Source organism: Salarias fasciatus, chromosome 15 (genome assembly GCF_902148845.1).
Source record: "Salarias fasciatus chromosome 15, fSalaFa1.1, whole genome shotgun sequence".
In the NCBI taxonomy this organism is placed as follows: Eukaryota; Metazoa; Chordata; class Actinopteri; order Blenniiformes; family Blenniidae; genus Salarias; species Salarias fasciatus.
This window is the reverse complement of record NC_043759.1, coordinates 5,902,640-5,922,132: the sequence shown is the minus strand read 5'-3', so window position 1 is coordinate 5,922,132 and position 19,493 is coordinate 5,902,640. Positions and strand designations below refer to the sequence as shown.

General features: G+C 44.0%; 2 protein-coding genes across 2 annotated transcripts in view; one reads left to right on the top strand and one right to left on the bottom strand.

Annotated features, from left to right (window-relative positions):
* The first annotated feature begins 890 nt into the window (after positions 1–890).
* On the top strand, positions 891–7,688 carry unc93a (unc-93 homolog A). Its single transcript, XM_030110787.1, has 8 exons — positions 891–980; positions 3,891–4,072; positions 4,435–4,664; positions 5,971–6,099; positions 6,175–6,386; positions 6,929–7,064; positions 7,145–7,276; positions 7,405–7,688. Exons 1-8 carry the CDS (start codon positions 891–893, stop codon positions 7,686–7,688), a joined length of 1,395 nt encoding a protein of 464 aa, XP_029966647.1.
* Positions 7,689–13,634: 5,946 nt separating this feature from the next.
* Positions 13,635–19,493, bottom strand: part of ncoa1 (nuclear receptor coactivator 1) — a 44,037-nt gene continuing 38,178 nt past the window's right edge. Inside the window, 4 exon segments of the mRNA XM_030110008.1 lie at positions 13,635–18,430; positions 18,696–18,888; positions 18,969–19,030; positions 19,032–19,132. Of these exon segments, the coding sequence (XP_029965868.1) occupies positions 17,954–18,430; positions 18,696–18,888; positions 18,969–19,030; positions 19,032–19,132 (833 nt within the window). The 3' untranslated portion in view covers positions 13,635–17,953.

Below are 19,493 nucleotides of genomic sequence, written 5' to 3'. Positions count from 1 at the left end.
ACAAATAATGTCGGCGTAGGCCCCAGGTCACTCCCCCAGCAACCCCCCTGGCCCACGGTCCGACAGGACATGAAAATAAAAGTAAATGAAAACACGGCCACAGCACAACAACAATAAACAGAACACAACCACAAAAAAAGCAAACCCCAAGAACACACAGAACCCCCACAAATGGCCCCAAAAGTCCCGAACGGGGCGCTCCCATCATGCCCCGGGGCCTCCCCGGAACAGGCTGCCTATAGCAGCGGCCCCTAGCGACCCCCGCGGTCGCTACAGAGCATTACGGTTGTTTTTTTTTTGTTTGTTTGTTTTGGGGTTTTTTTGTTCATATTGTTTTAAATCCATGTAAAAATTCAATTAGCGCTGAATTAAAAAATAAACTGGATGGAGGAAGAGTTGGTGGAGGAGGAGGAGGAAGTGGTGGAGGTGTGTGGAGCCGCTGATGGGGGTCATATCCTCCCATCTTCCCTTCTCCGCCCTGCAGAACATGAACAGTTTGTTCACAGTGATGAAGCTGAAGATGAGCTCTGAGGGAGGAGGAGGAAGAGGAAGGAGAAGGAGGAGGGGGTGCTGGAGGAAGAGGAGGTGGTGGAGGAAGAGGAGGTGGTGGAGGAAGAGGAGGTGGTAGAGGAGGAGGAGGAGAAGAAGGAGGAAGAGGAGGAGGAGGAGGAACAGCACGTTTCCACTGATAACAGAGCGGCCCGGCTCTGGGCTGGACTCTGCTCCCTGACTTTATCAGAGAGGTTGAGTCCTGTCACACACACACAAACACACACACACACACACACACACACACACACACACACCCCAGCTGACGTCTGTGGCTCGACGGACGCTTCTCTCTTCTGTTCTTAAAACTTCTCCGTCTGACAGTCGGACTCTCTGCAGCCATGATCAGCCGGAACTTCAAGAACGTCCTGGTGATCTCCACCGGCTTCCTCTTCCTCTTCACGGCGTACGGCGGTCTGCAGAGCCTGCAGGTAGGGTCCGGCCCGCCCCGCCCGGCGTGGACGAGGTGGCGGAGGAGGACGCTGCAGAAGCCGATGCATCAGGATGAATCCATAACTCTGAATCAGAAAACGAATCATTTTTCTCATATTTTGACACTGAGGTGATTTTTCAGGTGAAATATTCATGAATTGTGTTAAAAAAAAAAAGCTCCTTTCAGTCACTTTAAACTTATTTTAATAGTGAAACAGGATTAAGAGAAGGATGGAAGGAGTGTTGCAAGTTTAGCGTCATGAACTCTGAAACGGTTTAATTGATCTGAATCAAAGATATTTTATTACCCAAAGATCCAGATCTGTATTGACGACTGATGCGTCAGTTATTATTAATTATTGAGAAAATCCCTGGTTTTGCTTCATGTTTTCTTTCTCATGCGCTGACCTGGAGGTCCGAGAAGCAGACTCTGGGTCAAGTATTCAGAGTTCAAACCCCACAGCTGAGGCAACGCGGCTGTGGCTTCCTGAACATGACCTTTGACCTCTGTCGGCTCCCGGGAGCTACTGTTTGGACACAGGCTTTTTCTTTTTTCTTCTATTAAAATGATTGTTTGTCTTCTTTTTTATGTTTTTTTCTTTCCCTTTTTCTATTTTCTGAAAATAATCAAGAGGAAAATGGAAAAAAATCAGAGAGAAGAAAAAAGAATTGTCTTCTTTCCTTTTATTCATTAATTTTTTTTGTTTTTCTAGAGTTTTTTTCTATTCATTTTTCCTTCTATCTAATCTGTTCCTTTTTTTGTCTTATTTTCTATCAATTACTTTTTTTTGTTTTTCTCCCTTTCTTCGTAAACTTCTCCAATTGTCTATTAATACAGTGTTGATTTTCTGTTAATTCAGTTTTTTTCCTTTGTTCTGATCATGGTTTTTCTTTTCTGTTCATTTTTCTTCTTCTGCTATATTTTTCCAGTTTAATTTCTCCTGTTTCATTTTTTTGTTTTGCCTTTTTCTTCTTTTATGTTTTTTTTTAATTTTCCTATCTTATTTTTTTATGTTTTTCTTCTTTTTTCATTTTCTTTCCATTTTTTTCATTTTTTTTAAGTTCTTTCATTTTTCTTGTGGTTGTTGGAGTCCAGAACTTTTACAGTTCCACCCTCTCCCTGAGTTCTTTGATTCTTTACTTGCTGAAACCTTTCTTGACGTTGTTCCTGTTTGAGGTTTTTTTCAGAAATGTGTTCACACATCGGTGTTTTGATGTCGTTACTTCCTGAATATCTCTGTGTTCCTGCTTAGGATCATGTTGAAGTTTGATGATAAAGAACTGATCAGCGCTTTCAGCACATTCAGTTCTAGTGCCCATGACCCAAAGGTCATGACCAGAGGTGAGGGTAGGAGTGAAGACTGACCGGTAAAAGAAGAGCTTCTCGTTTCGGTTCAGATCCTTCTTCACCACAACGGACCGATGCAACGACTGCATCACTGCAGCCGCTGCACCGATCCGCCTGTCAGTCTCACCTCCATCCTTCCTCCACTTGTGATCAAAACCCCAAGGTACTTAAACTCCTCCACTTGGGCCCGAGTCTCTCCGCAGACCTGGAGAGGGCAGACCACCTTCTTCCGGTCGAGGACCATGGCCTCGGATTCAGAGGTGCTGATCCTCTGTCCCCTGTCGCTTCACACTTGGCTGTGAACCGCCCCAGTGCATGCTGCAGGTCTGGGTTCGATGGAGCCAACAGGACAACATCGTCTGCAAAAAGCAAAGATGAAATCCTGTGGTTACAGAAGCTGTGCTCTGAAATTCTGTCCATCAAAATTGTAAACAGAACCGGTGACAAAGTGCAGCCCTCCCGGGGTCCAACATGCACCGGGAACAGGTCCGACTTACTGCCGGTAATGTGAACCAGACTCCTGCTTCCATCATAGAGAGATCGGACGGCCCTTAAAGGAATACTCCGAAGATATTGGACCCACGGCCTGTCCCTATCATTTACAAAGTGAGATAAGGTCATAAATAACTTTTTTGTGTGTCTGTGCGTCCAGTGGCTGTATCCCAGCTGTTAGCATCGTAGTTAGCTTAGCTCAACTGCTGGAGGTGAAGAGGAAACAGAGCCGGACTGACAAAAATGGACAAAATCCTCCTTCCAGTGGTCCAGGGGACGGCGTATCAGCACGTGAAGTAAATCTGAATAGTTTAAAACATTTTAAAAGACATGTTTTCTTTTCAATCTGTTAAAATAACATTTTGATACACACAGATCTGCACAAGCATAGAGCTCCGCGGAAGGATATACCGGCGCACAGCGACTGAGTCTATGGCTGCTACTGCTGCGCTCTGGTATATCTTTCCGCGGAGCACTGCACAGGCGTAGGTGTATCAAAACGTTATTTTAACGGGTCTAGAGCTGGTCCAGTGTTCCACGACCAGAACAAAAACCGCACTGTTCCTCCTGAATCCGAGGTTCGACTGTCTGCCGAATCCTCTCCAGTACTCTGGAATAGACTTTCCCGGGGAGGCTGAAGAGTGTGATCCCCCTATAGTTGGAGCACACCCTCCGGCCCCCCTTTTTAAAAGGGGGACCACCACCCCAGTCTGCCAATCCAGAGGCACCGTCCCCGACCGCCATGCGATGTTGCAGAGACGTGTCAACCTGCACATCCAGAGACTTAAGGTATTCAGGGCGAATCTCCTCCACCCCGGTGCCTTACCACTGAGGAGCTTATCCATCACCACTTCTGCTTGGGCGATGGGTGAGTCCGCCTCTGAGACCTCAGCCTCTGCTTCCTCCACGGAAGACGTCGTGAAGGGACTGAGGAGGTCCTCGAAGTATTCCCTCCACCATCTGATAATATGCCCGGTTGAAGTGTTGTCAAGTCAGAGAGAAACAGATGAAATGGTTGCCGTTGTCCTCTGAACGGTTCCCTCCTCTCGCCCTTCCCTCCCATGTGCAGAGCAGCCTGAACGCCGAGGAGGGGATGGGCGTGGCCTCGCTCAGCGTCATCTACGCCTCCATCATCGTGTCGTCCATGTTCCTGCCGCCCATCATGATCAAGAACCTGGGCTGTAAGTGGACGCTGGTGGTGGGGATGGCCTGCTACGTCTCCTTCTCCTTCGGGAACCTCTATCCAGGATGGTGAGCCCGCCTTCTCTGTTTGCTGTGTTTTCCATGACGCTGATTCTCTCTGAGCTCCACCAGCAGCTCCGTCTGTTAGATATTCTTCATATTTTATAAAAGAACCACCAGGGCGCTCGAGTACTCAACAGGAACTTCTTCAATTTCTGAGATCTGGAGGCTTTAAAATGAATCCCACTCATTCAACTTGATTACATTAAAGGCACAGTCTGTAAAATATAAGTCATTCCTCTTCAGTACATTAGGGGGCAGCAGAGAGTCTCACAGTTCATCTCCAGTCCAGATCTTCAGAAATTCTCACCTCAGTGCCTCACATTGCTGTGAGGTGTTTTTGGTGATTTTAGTTGTTGCCGTGGTTACAGGTACACCCTCATCCCCACCTCGGTGATCCTGGGTCTGGGCGGGTCACCCCTCTGGTCGGCTAAATGCACCTATCTCACCATCTGCGGCAACGTTCAGGCGGCCAAGGAGGGGAGAAAAGGCTCAGACGTCATCAACCAATACTTCGGCGTCTTCTTCTTCCTCTTCCAGTCGTCGGCCGTCTGGGGGAACCTCATGTCGTCGCTCATCTTCGGACAAGACGCCAACATCGGTGAGAGACTGGGACCAGGGTCGGACCGGATACAGTCAATGCCGTCTCCATAAACTCTGATCGTAAAGCTATTTTCAAAATCACATAAAAACCAGTTGAATTAGTTTCAATTAAACATAAACATAAATACTGATGATAACACAACTATGAACAGAAAGACTTTGAGCTAAATCAATTCGAACAAATAAGTCAATATTTACAGTAATGATGCAATAATATTAATAACTATAGTATAAATGTAAAGACAGTAAATTACTTAAAATGTCATATTTTATCCAAATTAAATAGAATAAATGTGAAAAATAGCAATGACAATAATTAAGATAAATAAGCATTTAAAAAAAAAATTCCTTTACACTTTTCTTCGGTCAGTTATTCTTTTCTTCTTGTTCTCCTAATTTATTCATTCCTTTTTCTTTTGTTTTTATTCTTTGTTTTTTTCTTGTCCTTTCTTTTTTCCCGACTTGTTTCTACGATATTCGTCCTTTTCTTCTCATATTTACCTTATCGCTCTGCTTTTATGGACAGTAAAATGTCTTATCACCTCTTATCTTATATGTTACATGCTCTGCTGAATGTTCTTTTATCTTTATTTCTGTCTCTAAAGATTTTGTTTTTACCACTGTAAAGCACTTTCTGACTGCTGATCTGCGAAAAGTGCTCTATAAATAAATATTACTTAATTACTTACTTGTGTTTATTTTTTGTGTTGATTGATTTTTTTGTCTTACTGTTCATTTTTTTTGTCTTTTCTTCGTTTATTTAAGTTGTTTGTTGTTTTATTCTTTTCTGTTAATATCTTTTTTCTTTCTACTCCTCTTGTTCATAGTGTCTGTTTCCTTTTATTCCTCTCAATTTTTTTTCTTTTTCATTGTTTCTTCAGCCATTTTTTCTTTTTCCTTTTGATATTTTCATTTTTATCTGTCCATTTTTCTCTTTTCTTTTGGTTTTTCTCCTTTATCTTTTTGCTTCTGTTCATTTTTAGTCTCCATTTTTTCCCTTTCCTTCTCTGTATTTTTTTTTTCCTTTTCCTTAAACATGTGAATGAAATTAACTTCAATACTTGGTTAAACATAAGCGTGTACATTTCTTGGTTGAGAATTATTACTTCAGCGCTGTAGGACAACGCTTCATGGTCTGGCCATTCTGCTGAAGCCTGATCCTGTCCGGTCAGGAAAGCTCAGCAGGGTCAGCCCTGGTCAGAGCCTGGATGGGAGACAACAGGGTGCCATCAGGGTGGTGTTCTGTGCAGTGCCAATCTGGCTGCTTTTATCTTCCTAAACTGGTTTTCTTGGCATTTTCCCAGCGAACATTCCCGCCGAGCAGCTGCAGACCTGCGGCGCCGCCGACTGCGGCCTGAACGTCAGTACGGGAAACAGCAGCAGCGTCAGGCCGGAGCAGGAGCTGGTGTGGACTCTGGTCGGATGCTACATCGGTACGTCCTCCTCTCCTCGGACAGACGGATGGAACCACTTCACGTCCTCCGGCTTCACACCTCTCGCTATTTCAGGCGTCGGCGTGCTGGCCATGATCATCGTGGCCGTCTTCCTGGACAACATCGACCGTGAGCAGGCGAGCCGCTTCCGCCACGACAAGCAGCCGTTCTGCCAGACGTTCCTGGCCACGTTCAGGCTGCTGAAGGACTGGAGGCTGCTCACGCTCATCCCGCTCACCATGTACAGCGGCTTCGAGCAGAGCTTCCTGGCCGGAGAGTACACCAAGGTGAGGAGGCGGACGGAAGCCGGTCCAACCGCCGCCGCCCGAACCGTCTTGGACCAGCAGCCTCCACTGTGTACACTTATACAAAAAAAAAAAACAAAAACAAACAAACACACAAAAAAAAACATAATCATCAGGTATGTATGGAAGCCATGACATTCACATCAACAAATTTAAAAAAATCACTGTTATCGATGGTTAAAATCTGGCAGGTCATTAAAATCTGTAGCAGGTCTGCGGCAGATGCCTCAAACAAAGAGACAATTTAAAAAAATAAAGTCTGTTAATTCTGAAAAACAGACTAAAGAAAAATGTTTTTCTTGATATTAGAAAATATATATATATTTTCAAGACAGTTGTGAGGATACAACCACAGTGGAATGTCAGTGACATTATGAGAGGTACCGTCAAAACCATATAATACCAGAATTTTGGTTCTCCTAACACGTAAGGTAGAAACAACAGACGCTGTAGGTTATGTTCTCCTGAGGAGCTGAACACGTTGGTGTGAACTCAACGGTTTCTGAATCGTCCTCTCGCTGCAGAATTACGTGACGTGCGCTCTGGGGATCCATTACGTGGGATTTGTCATGATGTGTTTCGGAGCGGCGAACTCTCTCTGCTCCTTCCTGTTCGGGAGACTGGCTGAGTTCACCGGGAGAGCCGCGCTCTTCTTCTTCGGTAAAACCCCTCCGGTGTCTCCACACATACTCAAATATCTGGGAATTATCGTCACGGATGGACTGTTCCTCCGTTTTCAGCTGCCCTGGCCAACTTCTCCTGCATCATCGCGCTGCTGTTCTGGAGACCGGATCCTGATCAGCTCTGGATCTTCTTCGTGTTTCCCGGTCTTTGGGGAATGTCCGACGCCATCTGGCAAACTCAGACCAACGGTAAGAAAATGCCTTCGGGTCTTGAACCAACTCCAGACGGTTTCTGAAGCGTCTACCGTTCAGTCTGCAAGAGACGAGACGTTTTCCCCACGCCGTGAGCGACGTCTCACAGTCCGTCTGTCCTGCAGCTCTCTACGGCGTCCTCTTCCCGCGGGACAAAGAGGCGGCATTCGCCAACTACCGCATGTGGGAGTCTCTGGGCTTCGTCACGGCCTTCGCCTACAGCACCTTCCTCTGTCTGGAGTACAAACTCTACATCCTGCTGTCCTTCCTGCTCCTGACGCTCGTCACCTACCCCGTGGTGGAGTTCTACGAGTACAAACACCCGACGCGCCCGGTGGAGAAGGAGCGGTACGTCGGACACAAAGAGACGGCGGAGACCAAGAACATCATCCAGCAGACTCCCCTGTAGACAAACAACCACCCCTCTCTTCTTCTGCTGTCTGAGGCGACAACGTCTTCCTCTGTGGAAGACTGTTTAGCTGTGCTGCTTCTCTTTGTTATTTTTTATAAATGTTGTTCTATTGTACACAACAAACTTAAAAGATTGAAGTTGATAAGTGAAGAAATAGAACTGATCCCACCAAACATCTGACGTCAGGAAGACGTACAGATCAGGTCATTATTGGGTCGGTCAGTCAAAGACCATATCTAGACGTCAGCAGAACGTACAAAATAGATCCAAGATTCAGACGTCATTATTGGACCTCATTCAGACGTGACAGTTACGTTCACATTTGTACCTGATCTGGACATCTGTGAAGGACCACATCTACACGTCAGCAGAACGTACAAAATAGGTCCAAGATTCAGACCTTTTTTTGACGTCATAATGACCCAGCTGGCATTCAACCGACCTTAAACGTTGAAATTTAGTTGAAATAATGTCAGTTGATGAAAAACGTGAATTCAACGTCAAAACAACGTTGACACTAAATGGTTGAAGTTGTGTCATAAACTCACTGTGGATTCAACATTGAAATATCAACATTTTTTAGATGTATATGTAATCGTCAGTATTTTAAAATCATGACTTCTAAACATTTTGCTGAAACATGTCAGTTGAAAAACGTTATTTCAACATCCAGACAACGTTGATAAATTTACCATTGAAAAAGTGTTTATGTGAATGTTAACCCCCGCCTTGTATTTCTTTTTCTTTGAGTCTGTTTGTTTTCATTGTCTCGTAAAGATAGAATTACGTCTAATAAAAGAGCCACTCAAGCGGTTAAATTTAGTACGTAATGTCATCAAATCGTGAACTTTGGTGAAAAACTAAACAAACATCTTTAAAACCACCACTTTGTTCTGTGTGTATTGCACTATAATTCCAGTAGTTTTCTGCAAACTAGTGGTCACTCTCCCATTTACAGGTTACATATGCAGTAAACTTATAGCTCAACAGGTAAGGCTGAGGATCGCTGAACAGTAAGTCATAAGTTCAAAACCCGTGTTTCACCGGTCTGTAATGAAATGACTGAAAGAATATGCCTGAACCTCAGACTGTAAGCCCAGTGGTTAGAGTGTGGTCAATTTAATTTATAATTTCATGCACTTTTGCTGCTATACTGCTCAGTTTAACTGAAACCAACTCTGCACTGGAGGTCGGCACGGCGTCGGATTCGGACCTCCATATGACACAAAAGACGTAATAGAAACGTTCATTCTGCACCTACAGCAGACCTGATTTGGAGGTCAAAAAATTACGTTGATTAGACGTTATTTCAACATCACATTGCACAGTGGGATGGCATTAATGGAAAAACTGAGGAAATGATGACTCAAGTTTCTTCTTTAAAGCTCTTCACAGCAGACCTGTTTGACCTGGACCAGAGTCCTTTTCAGGTATTTTCTGGTGAAGTCTTCATTTGGTTCATGTGTTAAACTGAACTCTGGTCCGGTTCATAGCGGTGAAGTGTGGTCCCCCTGAAACCATGAGTCTCGGCTCTCTCGCAAACCGTCTTTCCAGCGGCCGTCACGGCGGCATGAGATGGATCGCAATGCTAGCCAGCTCAGTGGGCGGTACTTCAGTTTTCAGTCCAGACCAATCGATGAGGCAGTTTCCTATTCGTCAGGCTTTACTTCTTCACTGGTCAGAGTTCGTTTCATGTGACGGTGCCTCCAAAAGGCTGCTGTTGGAACTGCACGACACTGAACAGGCATTTGGTTTGACCTCAAAAGTGCAGTTTTACAGTCCTGGTGTGAAAGCAGCTTTAAGCTCCTTCAGTTTAAAAGTCTGATGAAAACAAAGAATTCAGGTGATTTGATTAATAATAAGTTCTTCACGGACAATTCAAGAAGGGAACACAATCGGATGAGATTTAAAGCTTTGTTTTCAGCCGACTCAGGAAAGACGGGACGCCGTCGCTGCATTTCAAATGGTGCTTTTATTGCAATGTGTTGCATTCCCACATTCATAGATGTTATAGATTTGTTAGTCAAAGCATCATTTCCTCAAGGTTGGCATCCTCACCTTGGAAACAAAATAAAAATAAACAAATAACCAAAATAAGAATAAAAATAAAAACCAAAAAGCAGAGGGATCCAATGCACGAGGTGTTTGTGTTTTGAGTGTAGTAGAGAAGTGTGTGTGTGTGTAAACTTGAGCAGCCACGAACACAAAATTAAAAAATAAAGGAACAAAACCTCCCAACGATTTCTGACTTCCAGTAGATGCAAAATAAAGTTTCGGCTTAAAATCGTCCAACAAAACAACAATAATCATTAAAAAAATAGAGAAGAGGAAGAAAGAAAGAGAGAAAGAAAGAGAGAGGTGGAGTTTTGTTTGTCTGTGAGCCTGCAGGGGCGTCGCGGCGCCTCCTGCAGGAACTGGACCCGGCCTGAGACTGATTGTCTACAACATTCTCAAAGAAAAGGTAGATTTCTTTAAATTCACGGTACAAACCTGAACAGGAGGAGAGGGGGAGAGAGAGAGAGAGAAAGAGAGAGAGACAGAGAGAGAGAGAGAAAATATAACATGCATAAGATTCTCCCAGATGAACATTGTCACTCATATTGTCTTGTAATAGCTGCTCCGATGCCTCTTGAAAAACAAACTTTACATGAGTGTAATATACAAAACTGGACAAAAAAAATGAGTAAAATGTATTATATATATTTATATCTATATATATATTTATTTATATTAATTTGTACAAGGGAGAAAGTGGAACCTTGGTCTTTTTCTCTTCTCATTTCTCTCCAGAGAAAACGTTACTGTCGCCTTTACAAAAAAGAACAAAGAAAAAAAAAACTGTGTGGGGAACAAAAAGGACGACGAGCCTCCGTCTTTCATGCTAACGTGTCTGAACGATCGAAACCTCAGTCCCAATAAGGCAGCGCTGACGACACGCGACGCTGTACGAACAGATACACCTGAACCAGGACTCCGGTCGCAGCAACACCACAAAATGACTCAAGCGGGAAAAACAGCTAACGGTTAGCATGTATGGCTATGCTAACTCACGGCTCGCACCCGTGAAGGACTGCAAAGAACTGCAGCTACTTTGCGTTGTGGGTTAACGCTAGCATCTAACACTACGCCGACACAAAGCTAGTCGTCATGTCAGAGAACCAAGATTAGTATCGCGGCTACATTTGTTGTGATCTGATGCTAGCTAGTGTGCATGCTAACAAGGACAGGAACCATGTTCGATTAAAAAGAGCCGCAGTGATTTACTGTATCCTGCACAGCTAAGATTTAACGTCCAAAAAGAAGCATAACGGCTCAGTGTGCTGTAATTTAATGCTAGGGTGCACAGCTATGCTAACAATCGCCGGCAATCTGTGTCGGATAAAAAAAAAAGTCAGAAGAATCACAGCTACAAATGTTATTTACCTGACGTAAAGTTAACGTCCACATTAGAATAGAAAGACGCTACGCTAATACGACGAGCAGAACCGCGGCTACGTGCCTGTTCCGAACAGCTCTGCTAACGTGACGCTAGCATCTGTGTTTAAATTCAAGAATCCTGGTAAAGTGTGTTCTCATTTAGAAATTGAAGACGAGGGTCGCGGCTTCGCAGGTCTTTTCGCAGTGCCGACGCGTCCGTGTTGGACTGAAAAGAAGAATTGTGGTCGGGAGACGCGGGCGTGTGCGGCTACGCTAACAAACGCTAGCTTGCTTCAGAGGTGGAGGAAAAGGAAAAAGAGGCTACAGAGAGAAGTGTTGATGAGGAGGAATGTTCTGAGAGTTCAAGCTGGAGAAGGTTTTTGTAAAACAGTACACCTGTGGAGGAGGGGGAGGAGGGGGGAGGAGGAGGAGGTCACCTGAACAAGATTAGCATAGTCATCATACTGAGGATCGGTTGGTGTAAAGACTGAGAGAAAAGAGAAAAGGTCACATTATAAAGAAAGTCGACAAAACTGAGTTTACAATTATCTCGTTCGCTCGTCGAGTTTCAAATAAAAAAACTTTTTTTTTTTTTCTTACATTCACGGGGCTCGTTTCTTTATCTGATCTCTGAATATCTGATTTTCTGATGGCCTTTTTCACTCCGACTAAATCCGATGTCTATATCTATATATATAAAGTGCAAAATTAGATTGTATTTGCAAATTCCTGGAATAATCTGATTAAACGTCTACATGTGTAAAAAACTTTTTGTACAGTTAACTTTTTTTTGTTTCGTTTTTGTTTTTACAAATGTGGAAAAAAAGGATTAGTTGTCTTTAAAAAAAACACACCCTGCTTCACAAGGTCAGAATATCATCAAACAGCGAAGAAGAAGAAGAAGAAGAAGAAGAAGAAGAAGAATACAGATATATATACAGGAGGCACCTCAAGTTTGGTATAAAGGATCCAGGCCATGGAGGAAACACGAAACACCTTCAAATTAAGAGCTGCTCCAGTGTTCAATCTACAAGTTTACGTGAGGAAAATGCTTGTTTTCGATAAGGTGCATAGCTAGCGGTTGCAATGTTTCTGTTTTTCTGTTTTTTTGCTTTTTTAAAATGTACTTCCTGTAAACGGGTGATAGCACTTCAGGCTCTAAAGACCTCATTGGCAAAAAAAAAAAAAAAAAAAAAAAAAAAAAGAAAAAAAAAGCAAAGATGCTTTTAATCGGTTTAAGTTTGGATGTTTTTGCAGATGGAATAGTGCATAACAAGCTTTAAAAAACAGGAGGGGAAAAAAAAAACCTGAGCTGGGGTGAAATAAGGTTTTAAAATGGACTTGGGAAGTTTTTGACGACATGAGTTTCTCTGAAGGACGGAAACGTTTCAGAAATCGGGGACGATTCGAAGTTGACTGAACTTTTAGAAGAGATCGTGAAAGGATGAAAATGACAAAACAAACCACGAAAACAGATGAAAGGAAGTGTAAGCATGAAAAGAGCAGTGAGTTACCTAAAGAGACTGAACTTTGGGGCGGATCACTGAAATTTAGCACAAAATGACAAACTAAATGTTAGCATGTTAGCGTGCATGCTAAAAACTCAACAAGAAAATAATTTACAAGCAAATATGTTTTCGAACTCACCAGTTTTAGTACAAATTATGACAGAATGGGCCAATTTAAAGGGAACACTATTTGGGAGAAAATGAGGAAAAGGCCTAAAAAAACATCAGATGAGAATATTAGCAATTGATGATCTAAACCGATCAGACTTTGGGACAAATCGCTGCAGATTAGAGCAAATTATAGGAAAAGTTTGAAGAGATAGAAAAAAGCTAGCTTGCAAACGGGACTTTTTTATCGACATTTTTTAATAGTGAAACTTCTCTATAAAATCAATAGTTCAAATTTTATAAAAACAAAACCATTTTGAAAAAAATAGGGATAGTATCAAGCAATTCTTAGAGTGTAGAATTTTAAAGCTAATTTGGGGAAAAATGGCTATCGATGAGGAGAAAGGTTCGCGTTAGTATTAGCATGACACTTCTCGATGCTAACTCAACTTTGGGACGACTGCTGCAGATCTGGAAAACCTAAAAGACTGAGAAGAGAAACTTGATATGAAAGACGGAACATTGAACAAATTTATGAAAAGATCAGTAGTGTAAAAAAAATAAAACACCAATGAAGAACATTTAGTGGAAATATGTGGAAGCAGAGCAGTCTAACGGACGGGGAGGAAGTTAAAAAAAAAAAAGGGCGCTACATTTACGTCTCGTCCAGCGATAATGAGGTTTTGCATATCAGATCCATCAAACATCTTCTGACTTTGGTCGTTTCCTACAGCTGATGTACGCTCGGAGACAAAAGAGGCTACATCAGTTCAACAAACGGCGGGAAAACATTTCCCCGCCAAAAAAAAAAAAAAACAAGATAGAAAAACCAAGGCTCCACTCTCCCGGTTCTGCTTAAACCTTTTTGACAACAGAGAAAATTAAATAATATGGCCTTTTTTTGTCAGTATTTTTGTGGTTTTCTTTAAATTAACCCGTACAAAAAGCCAGTCCACACTGCTTCTCCTCTCTCTCTCTCAGTAAAATCACATTCAGCAGTCGCTTAGAAAAACAAACAAACTCAATAAAAACCCAATTCTCTGGCATAGTTTGAACACGTGAGCAGAAACGGAGGCGAAGGACAAACAGAACCACACGGACGTCTCCCACTGTTTCCCGTCTCGGAGAACACCAGATATACAGTATTGATCACTTACACACAGACACTCACCGATAGTCATCAACGTACAGACATCATCAGAAAAAAAGAAAAGTAGAAAATCAAAAATCAAATAAAAAAAAATAAACATGGCGGAGGAGGCGAGTAGTTATTTACCACAAAGTCGGAGCGCTACTTTTTTGATTCTGAACAAATACATATTCACATTTCTCTGTTATATACATTGTTAACATTGTGAAACATATATATATATATATATATTTATAGATATTTATTAAAAAACAAAAAAAACAAACAAACCTAACCTGGTACCTGTTAACTGTAGTGACCAAAGGAGGGATTTTTCCATCTGTTGCATAAAAAGTAAATATTATGCTGGATGTATTTGGCATATTGTCGTCGTCGTCTTCTTCTTCTTCTTGCTGCGCGTAACAAACAAACAAGACTCTCGTAATGAGGACGCAAAGTGACGGGAACATCCGGGGAGGAAACTTTACTACATTCAGCCGCTTTGTGCCGCGCCACCGTCGCCGCCTCACCATCCAATGGAAGGAAAGAGAGAGAGAGAGAAAAAAAAAAAGCTACCAGGACGAGAGTCTGCTAGCGCCGAGCGCGCTAACGTTAGCTTGTTTTGTGCAGCGGTTCTTGAGGTTAAAGGTGCAGGATTAAACATTCAGGGAACGGAGGTTTTGTCCTTCAGGTGGCAGCAGAGAGTCACTGCAGTCTGAACAGAGGGCTAGCTAGGAGCCAGCTGCGCGCACGTGCTAACTAGCCGTTAGCAAACTAAATAGCCGTTAGCATGCTAACTTCACACTTATGTGAAGAGACATCGTGACTGTTTCATTCAGTCAAGAAAAAACTGCAAATTTGAGTTTGTTTTTTTTTTTTTTTACAAATGTCCAACAATTTTTTTTAAAGTTCATCAAGAAAAGTTTTTGAATTTAGCAATTATTTTTGTCCATTTTTTTCATTTTACGGAATTTCTTGTCTGCCTAAATGTAACTTCAACCCAAAAGCATTTAACATGTCTGACTTTAATCTTTCTTTGAAACTTTAGACATTTCTGATTTATTCAGAAAATCTTCATCAACATTTTAAGAAATTCTACCTTGCAATGAAAATTTGTTACATTTTCTTTACTTTTAAAATTTCTAATATTTTTTTTTAACTTGAATTTCACGATTTGATCATTTTCACATTTCTTAAATTACATTTTGAAAATTTTTTTGCTGACATTTTTAATTTTAATTATGAAGAGCATTTTTCTTTAAATTAAAACTGAAAATTTTACATTTCTATATATTGATTATTTGTCGTGTTGTCAGAAAACTTTTGCTTTGACAAAATTGACTAATTCTAAATTCAGAAAAAATTAATTAAAAAACGTACATTTCTTGAACTTGAGTTCCTCACAATATTTTCATTTAACTCTTAAAACATGATCCATTTATCTATTCTTGTGCCCTAAAAACTGTAATTTGGAGAACTTTTCTTTTTAATTTCTAGATTTTGTTTTTTTGTTCTAGAATGTTTTTTTCTGATATTTTATACATTGTCTTTGTGAATTTGGACTTTAATTCAGACAAAACAAACTTGAAGCTGTTTAAAATCTGGTAACGCGTCACAAATCAATTCCAAAGAGGGAATTTATGAGGATTTTGAGGGACGACGGTTGAATCCAAGTCAGTGAGAATCGGGAAACGTTTCCACGGTTTGGGTGAATTTAGCGCCGGTCCGTTAGCCGTTCCCCAGCAGTAGAAACGGGTCTGGTTGGTCCTGGTGAAGCTTTTCAGTCTGACTCATGTTGGGTCGGGACCAGATCGGTCCAGAACCCGACGAGCGCAAAGTGGTTCTGGGGCTGGAACGTCTGGAGGAATGTAGACCTGGCATGCCGCCGCGGGAAGGAGCCGGGCGGCGTTAGCGTGTCGAAGCGGCGGGGAGGCTCCGCGCGGCCTCTGATGAAGGGGGAACGGGTTCCATCGGGGTCAACGAGTGGTTCTGAACCAGCGGGACGATTCCGAGATTTCTGCTGAAAAACGTCTCTTCGAATGAAAACGGGCGTGTTATTGCTGAGAGAGACAGTGTCTGACTGAGCAACAGTAGTCTGTGTGTGTGTGTGTGTGTGCGTGTGTGTGTGTGTGTGTGAAGTCTTCATCAAGGAACCGGACGTGGAGGAAGAAGAGGGTTGAATCCCAAAAAAAGAACAAAACAAAAAACTGCATTAAAGATATAAAAATAAAGACGTTCAAAGGAGGTGAGGAGGAACACAACCAAACCGTTTTTTTGTGACTCAACCCGGTTTCTGTCGTTAAACCTACTGAACCAACATAATGTGTGAACGGTTAGCCGCTAACCAGCTACACGCCGAGGCGACGCCGTCTTCCTGCACGTCAGTGTGATCGAACTGAATCGCGTCTCTTCATGTAACCACGGTAACGGCGTCGAACGGAGCCGAACGGCTCCTCTACGCCGACGACTCCACGTTGCTCAAGATGAGGGAACTTAGAAACAGAAGACTTTTCCAACCGCCAGCTGGGATTTCCTTCATTGGCCTGTTGTTCACCGGGAAGCTCCTCCCACCACGGTCCCATTTCACCGTAACTTTGCGTCGTCGCCTCCGGTGTGTCGCAGCTTTCTGTATCCTCGTTTTTTTTTTTTTAACACATTGGATATAAACACGTTACTCTCTGCAGAGTTTTCTGAAGAAAAAAAAAAAGGAGAAAATGAGGAAAGATGGCTGCCGAGCTCCAGAGATAATAAAGCAATCAAACCCTTAATTACTCTCAACCATCACAACAGAAAGTCTGTGGACACCAGTCAAATCCAGCTTTTCTTCTTCTTTTGTTCCTTTTCCGGTAAATGGTTGGCTTAAAGGTACGGTATGTAAGATTTAAGTGCCGTATCTTCGGACTCACTGCACCGCCCGGTGGTGAGGAGTGGTATTACAAGACCGAACCGCCTAGCTTCTTAAGACTGAAAATGTTACATATTGTACCTTTAAAATGTCTTTTTCTTCACATTTTGGAGAGCTGGAATAGTTTCCTCCCGTTATCAGATGCTGAGAAACACTTAAAAAAAAAAAAGAGGTAAATTTATAGCAAAAAAAAAAAAAAAAATCAATAAATCCAACCTGACTTGAATCACATCGATTCGTTACACTGTTTTGTTTCTTTTTCAAACCTCAGAGGAAAGAAGTTTACAAGAGAAGAGTGAGTCTTTTGTCCTTCTGTACTGTACAATACTAGCAATACTACCCGCCTGCATGGTGGCAAACAACACTGATAGGCCGAGAGAGAGAGAGAGAGAGAGAGAGAGAGAGAGAGAGAGAGAGAGAGAGAGAGAGAGAGAGAGAGAGAGAGAGAGAGAGAGAGAGAGAGAGAGAGAGAGAGAGAGAGAGAGAGCCCGAGGGGGGGCTCAGTATTCACAGCTGCTGAGGTGGGTGGAGGTGTGGGGGGAGGGGTTAAATGTGACGGACAGTTAAATAAAAAGAAGAAAAAAAACAACAGTCTCTTTTTAGACCTTTGAGAAAGAAAAAAATAAAATCTAACCTCCTCCTGGAGGGGAGAAAGACACGTAAGTTCCAAAAAAATAGAAACTGAGCAGCATCCCGTCTGTCTCCCATCCATCCATCCATCCATCCTTTCATCCATCCATCGGTCCGTTCTGGCTGTTCATGATGATGATGATGATGATGATGATGATGAAGGTGAGAGCAGAAGATTTTAAACAAAAGTGAACAATATGTCGCAGAAGAAGAAGAAGAAGAAGAAGGAGGAGAAGCAGAGCACTTCCAGCAGGCACTGCAGCCGATAGAGAGACAGTCCCAGAGCCAGCTGATCCTGAGCTTCTATCCCACAATGCCACAGAGGTCTGAAACCTCTCAACATTCCCACATCGCTGAGAGACCGGAGAACCAAAAATAAAAACTCAATCAAAACATCCAGAGGTGCTGCAGCTGCTGCCACGGCCCCCGGCCAACCCGGGACCGTCCCGTCGCCGCGGGGGGAGGCCGGCCCTGATTCGACAGTGAAGACAACTTGGCAGATCTACAATGACGTCGCGGTTTGTCGTTTTGTTTTTTTTTTTTTTCTTCTTCTTTCTTTCTTGGGTCAGGAAGCAGGAAGTAGGTCACCGAGGAATGAGCAGCAAGACAACACTGCCTTCAATAGGCTGAGGCAGACAGACAGGTTGTCAGACAGATTAGACAGGCAGGTCTGAACACACTCCGCACTTCTTACAGCCTTGGTTTTTTTTCTTTTTTTTTTTAAAGTACCACCGGACCCTGACCTCCTCAAACCAGAGGAGCAGGAGGAGGCGGAGGCGGCGTTCAGAAGTGAGGAGGAGGAGCTGAGAGTGTGGAAGAGGGTGAGGAAGGGGGGAGGAGTCACTCGGTGAGCAGCTGCTGGAGGAGGCTCTTCTGCTGGGCCTGGCTGCCTGGGGGGCCCTGCGGTCCGGGGCCCTTCTGGGAGGCGGCGGCGGCGGCGGTGGCGGCGGCGGCTCCGATGGACGCCTGGTTCAGGTAGGAGTCGCTGCCCACCAGGTTCACCGTGCACTGGACGTCCGCAAACACCTGGACCCTGCTGCACCTGCGGGGAGGACAGCGGTTTGAGTCCCTCGGACACCGAGGCGCCGTTACCACGGCAACCGTTCATGTCACAGATATGTTACAGCAACGTTTAGAAAACAATGTCCGTTTCCATGGGAACTTAAGACTTAATGATATGGGAGCAGCACTGTCACCATACAAAAAAAAAAAAAAAGGCTATTTTCACTGTAAACACCCTCCTGGACCACTAGAGGGCACTGCAGGGGGCAGAGCGCTGCCTCGTCCTGGAACCGGGTGTCACTGACCTGCTGGTCGCTGCACACCGATCCCACGCTGCCGAGGCCGCTGCCGCTCATGCCCACCGCCTGCCCCATGGGCGGCAGCGCCGCCACGCCGGCCGAGCCCCCCGCCATGGACACGGTGATGCTCATGTTGTTGTAGACGCCCTGCTGGCCGAAGGCCGGCTGCGCGGCGCCCTGCCCCGGCTGGGCGAACAGGCTGGAAGCAGCAGAGAGACGTTAGAGTCCGCCCGGCGGAGCGGAGCCGGCCGCCACCGCCGCCGCCGCCACGGCGCTCACCTGCCCATCCCTGCTTGTTGCCAGCTCTTCATGTCTGGTGACTGGTAGCCGGGGGGCGGGGCCCTGCTGAAGCAGAGGACTCTGGGAGGTGGAGTTGGGCGGGGACAGCAGGGGGCTGGTGGGGCTCATCTCCGGAGGGAAGGGGGGGTCCTGCTGGCCCACGGCTGAGGAGGAGCAGACGGCATTCAGAGGATTCCGGTTATTTTCCAAACTCCCAGCGGAGTGTTTCCATCTGATGAACCAACAAGCCCCGCCCACCCCACGGCGGAATTCTGAGCTTCTTTTTCCATTTGATGGAAGTAAAGTAGAACCCTGCTCCACTGGCAGGAATTCTTAAAACCCCGTTACAGTCGGAATTCCAACGTTCTTGAATCCTGAAGCGGGAATTCCCAGACGGCTTTTCTGTTCACACAACATCATACACATCTGAAGCGGGGATTTGGGAATTTTGGGAAAGTTCTAAAGGTTCTGCCCCACTGAGGTGGGAATTCCAAGTCAGGTTTTTTTTTTTAACTCAACCAGCAA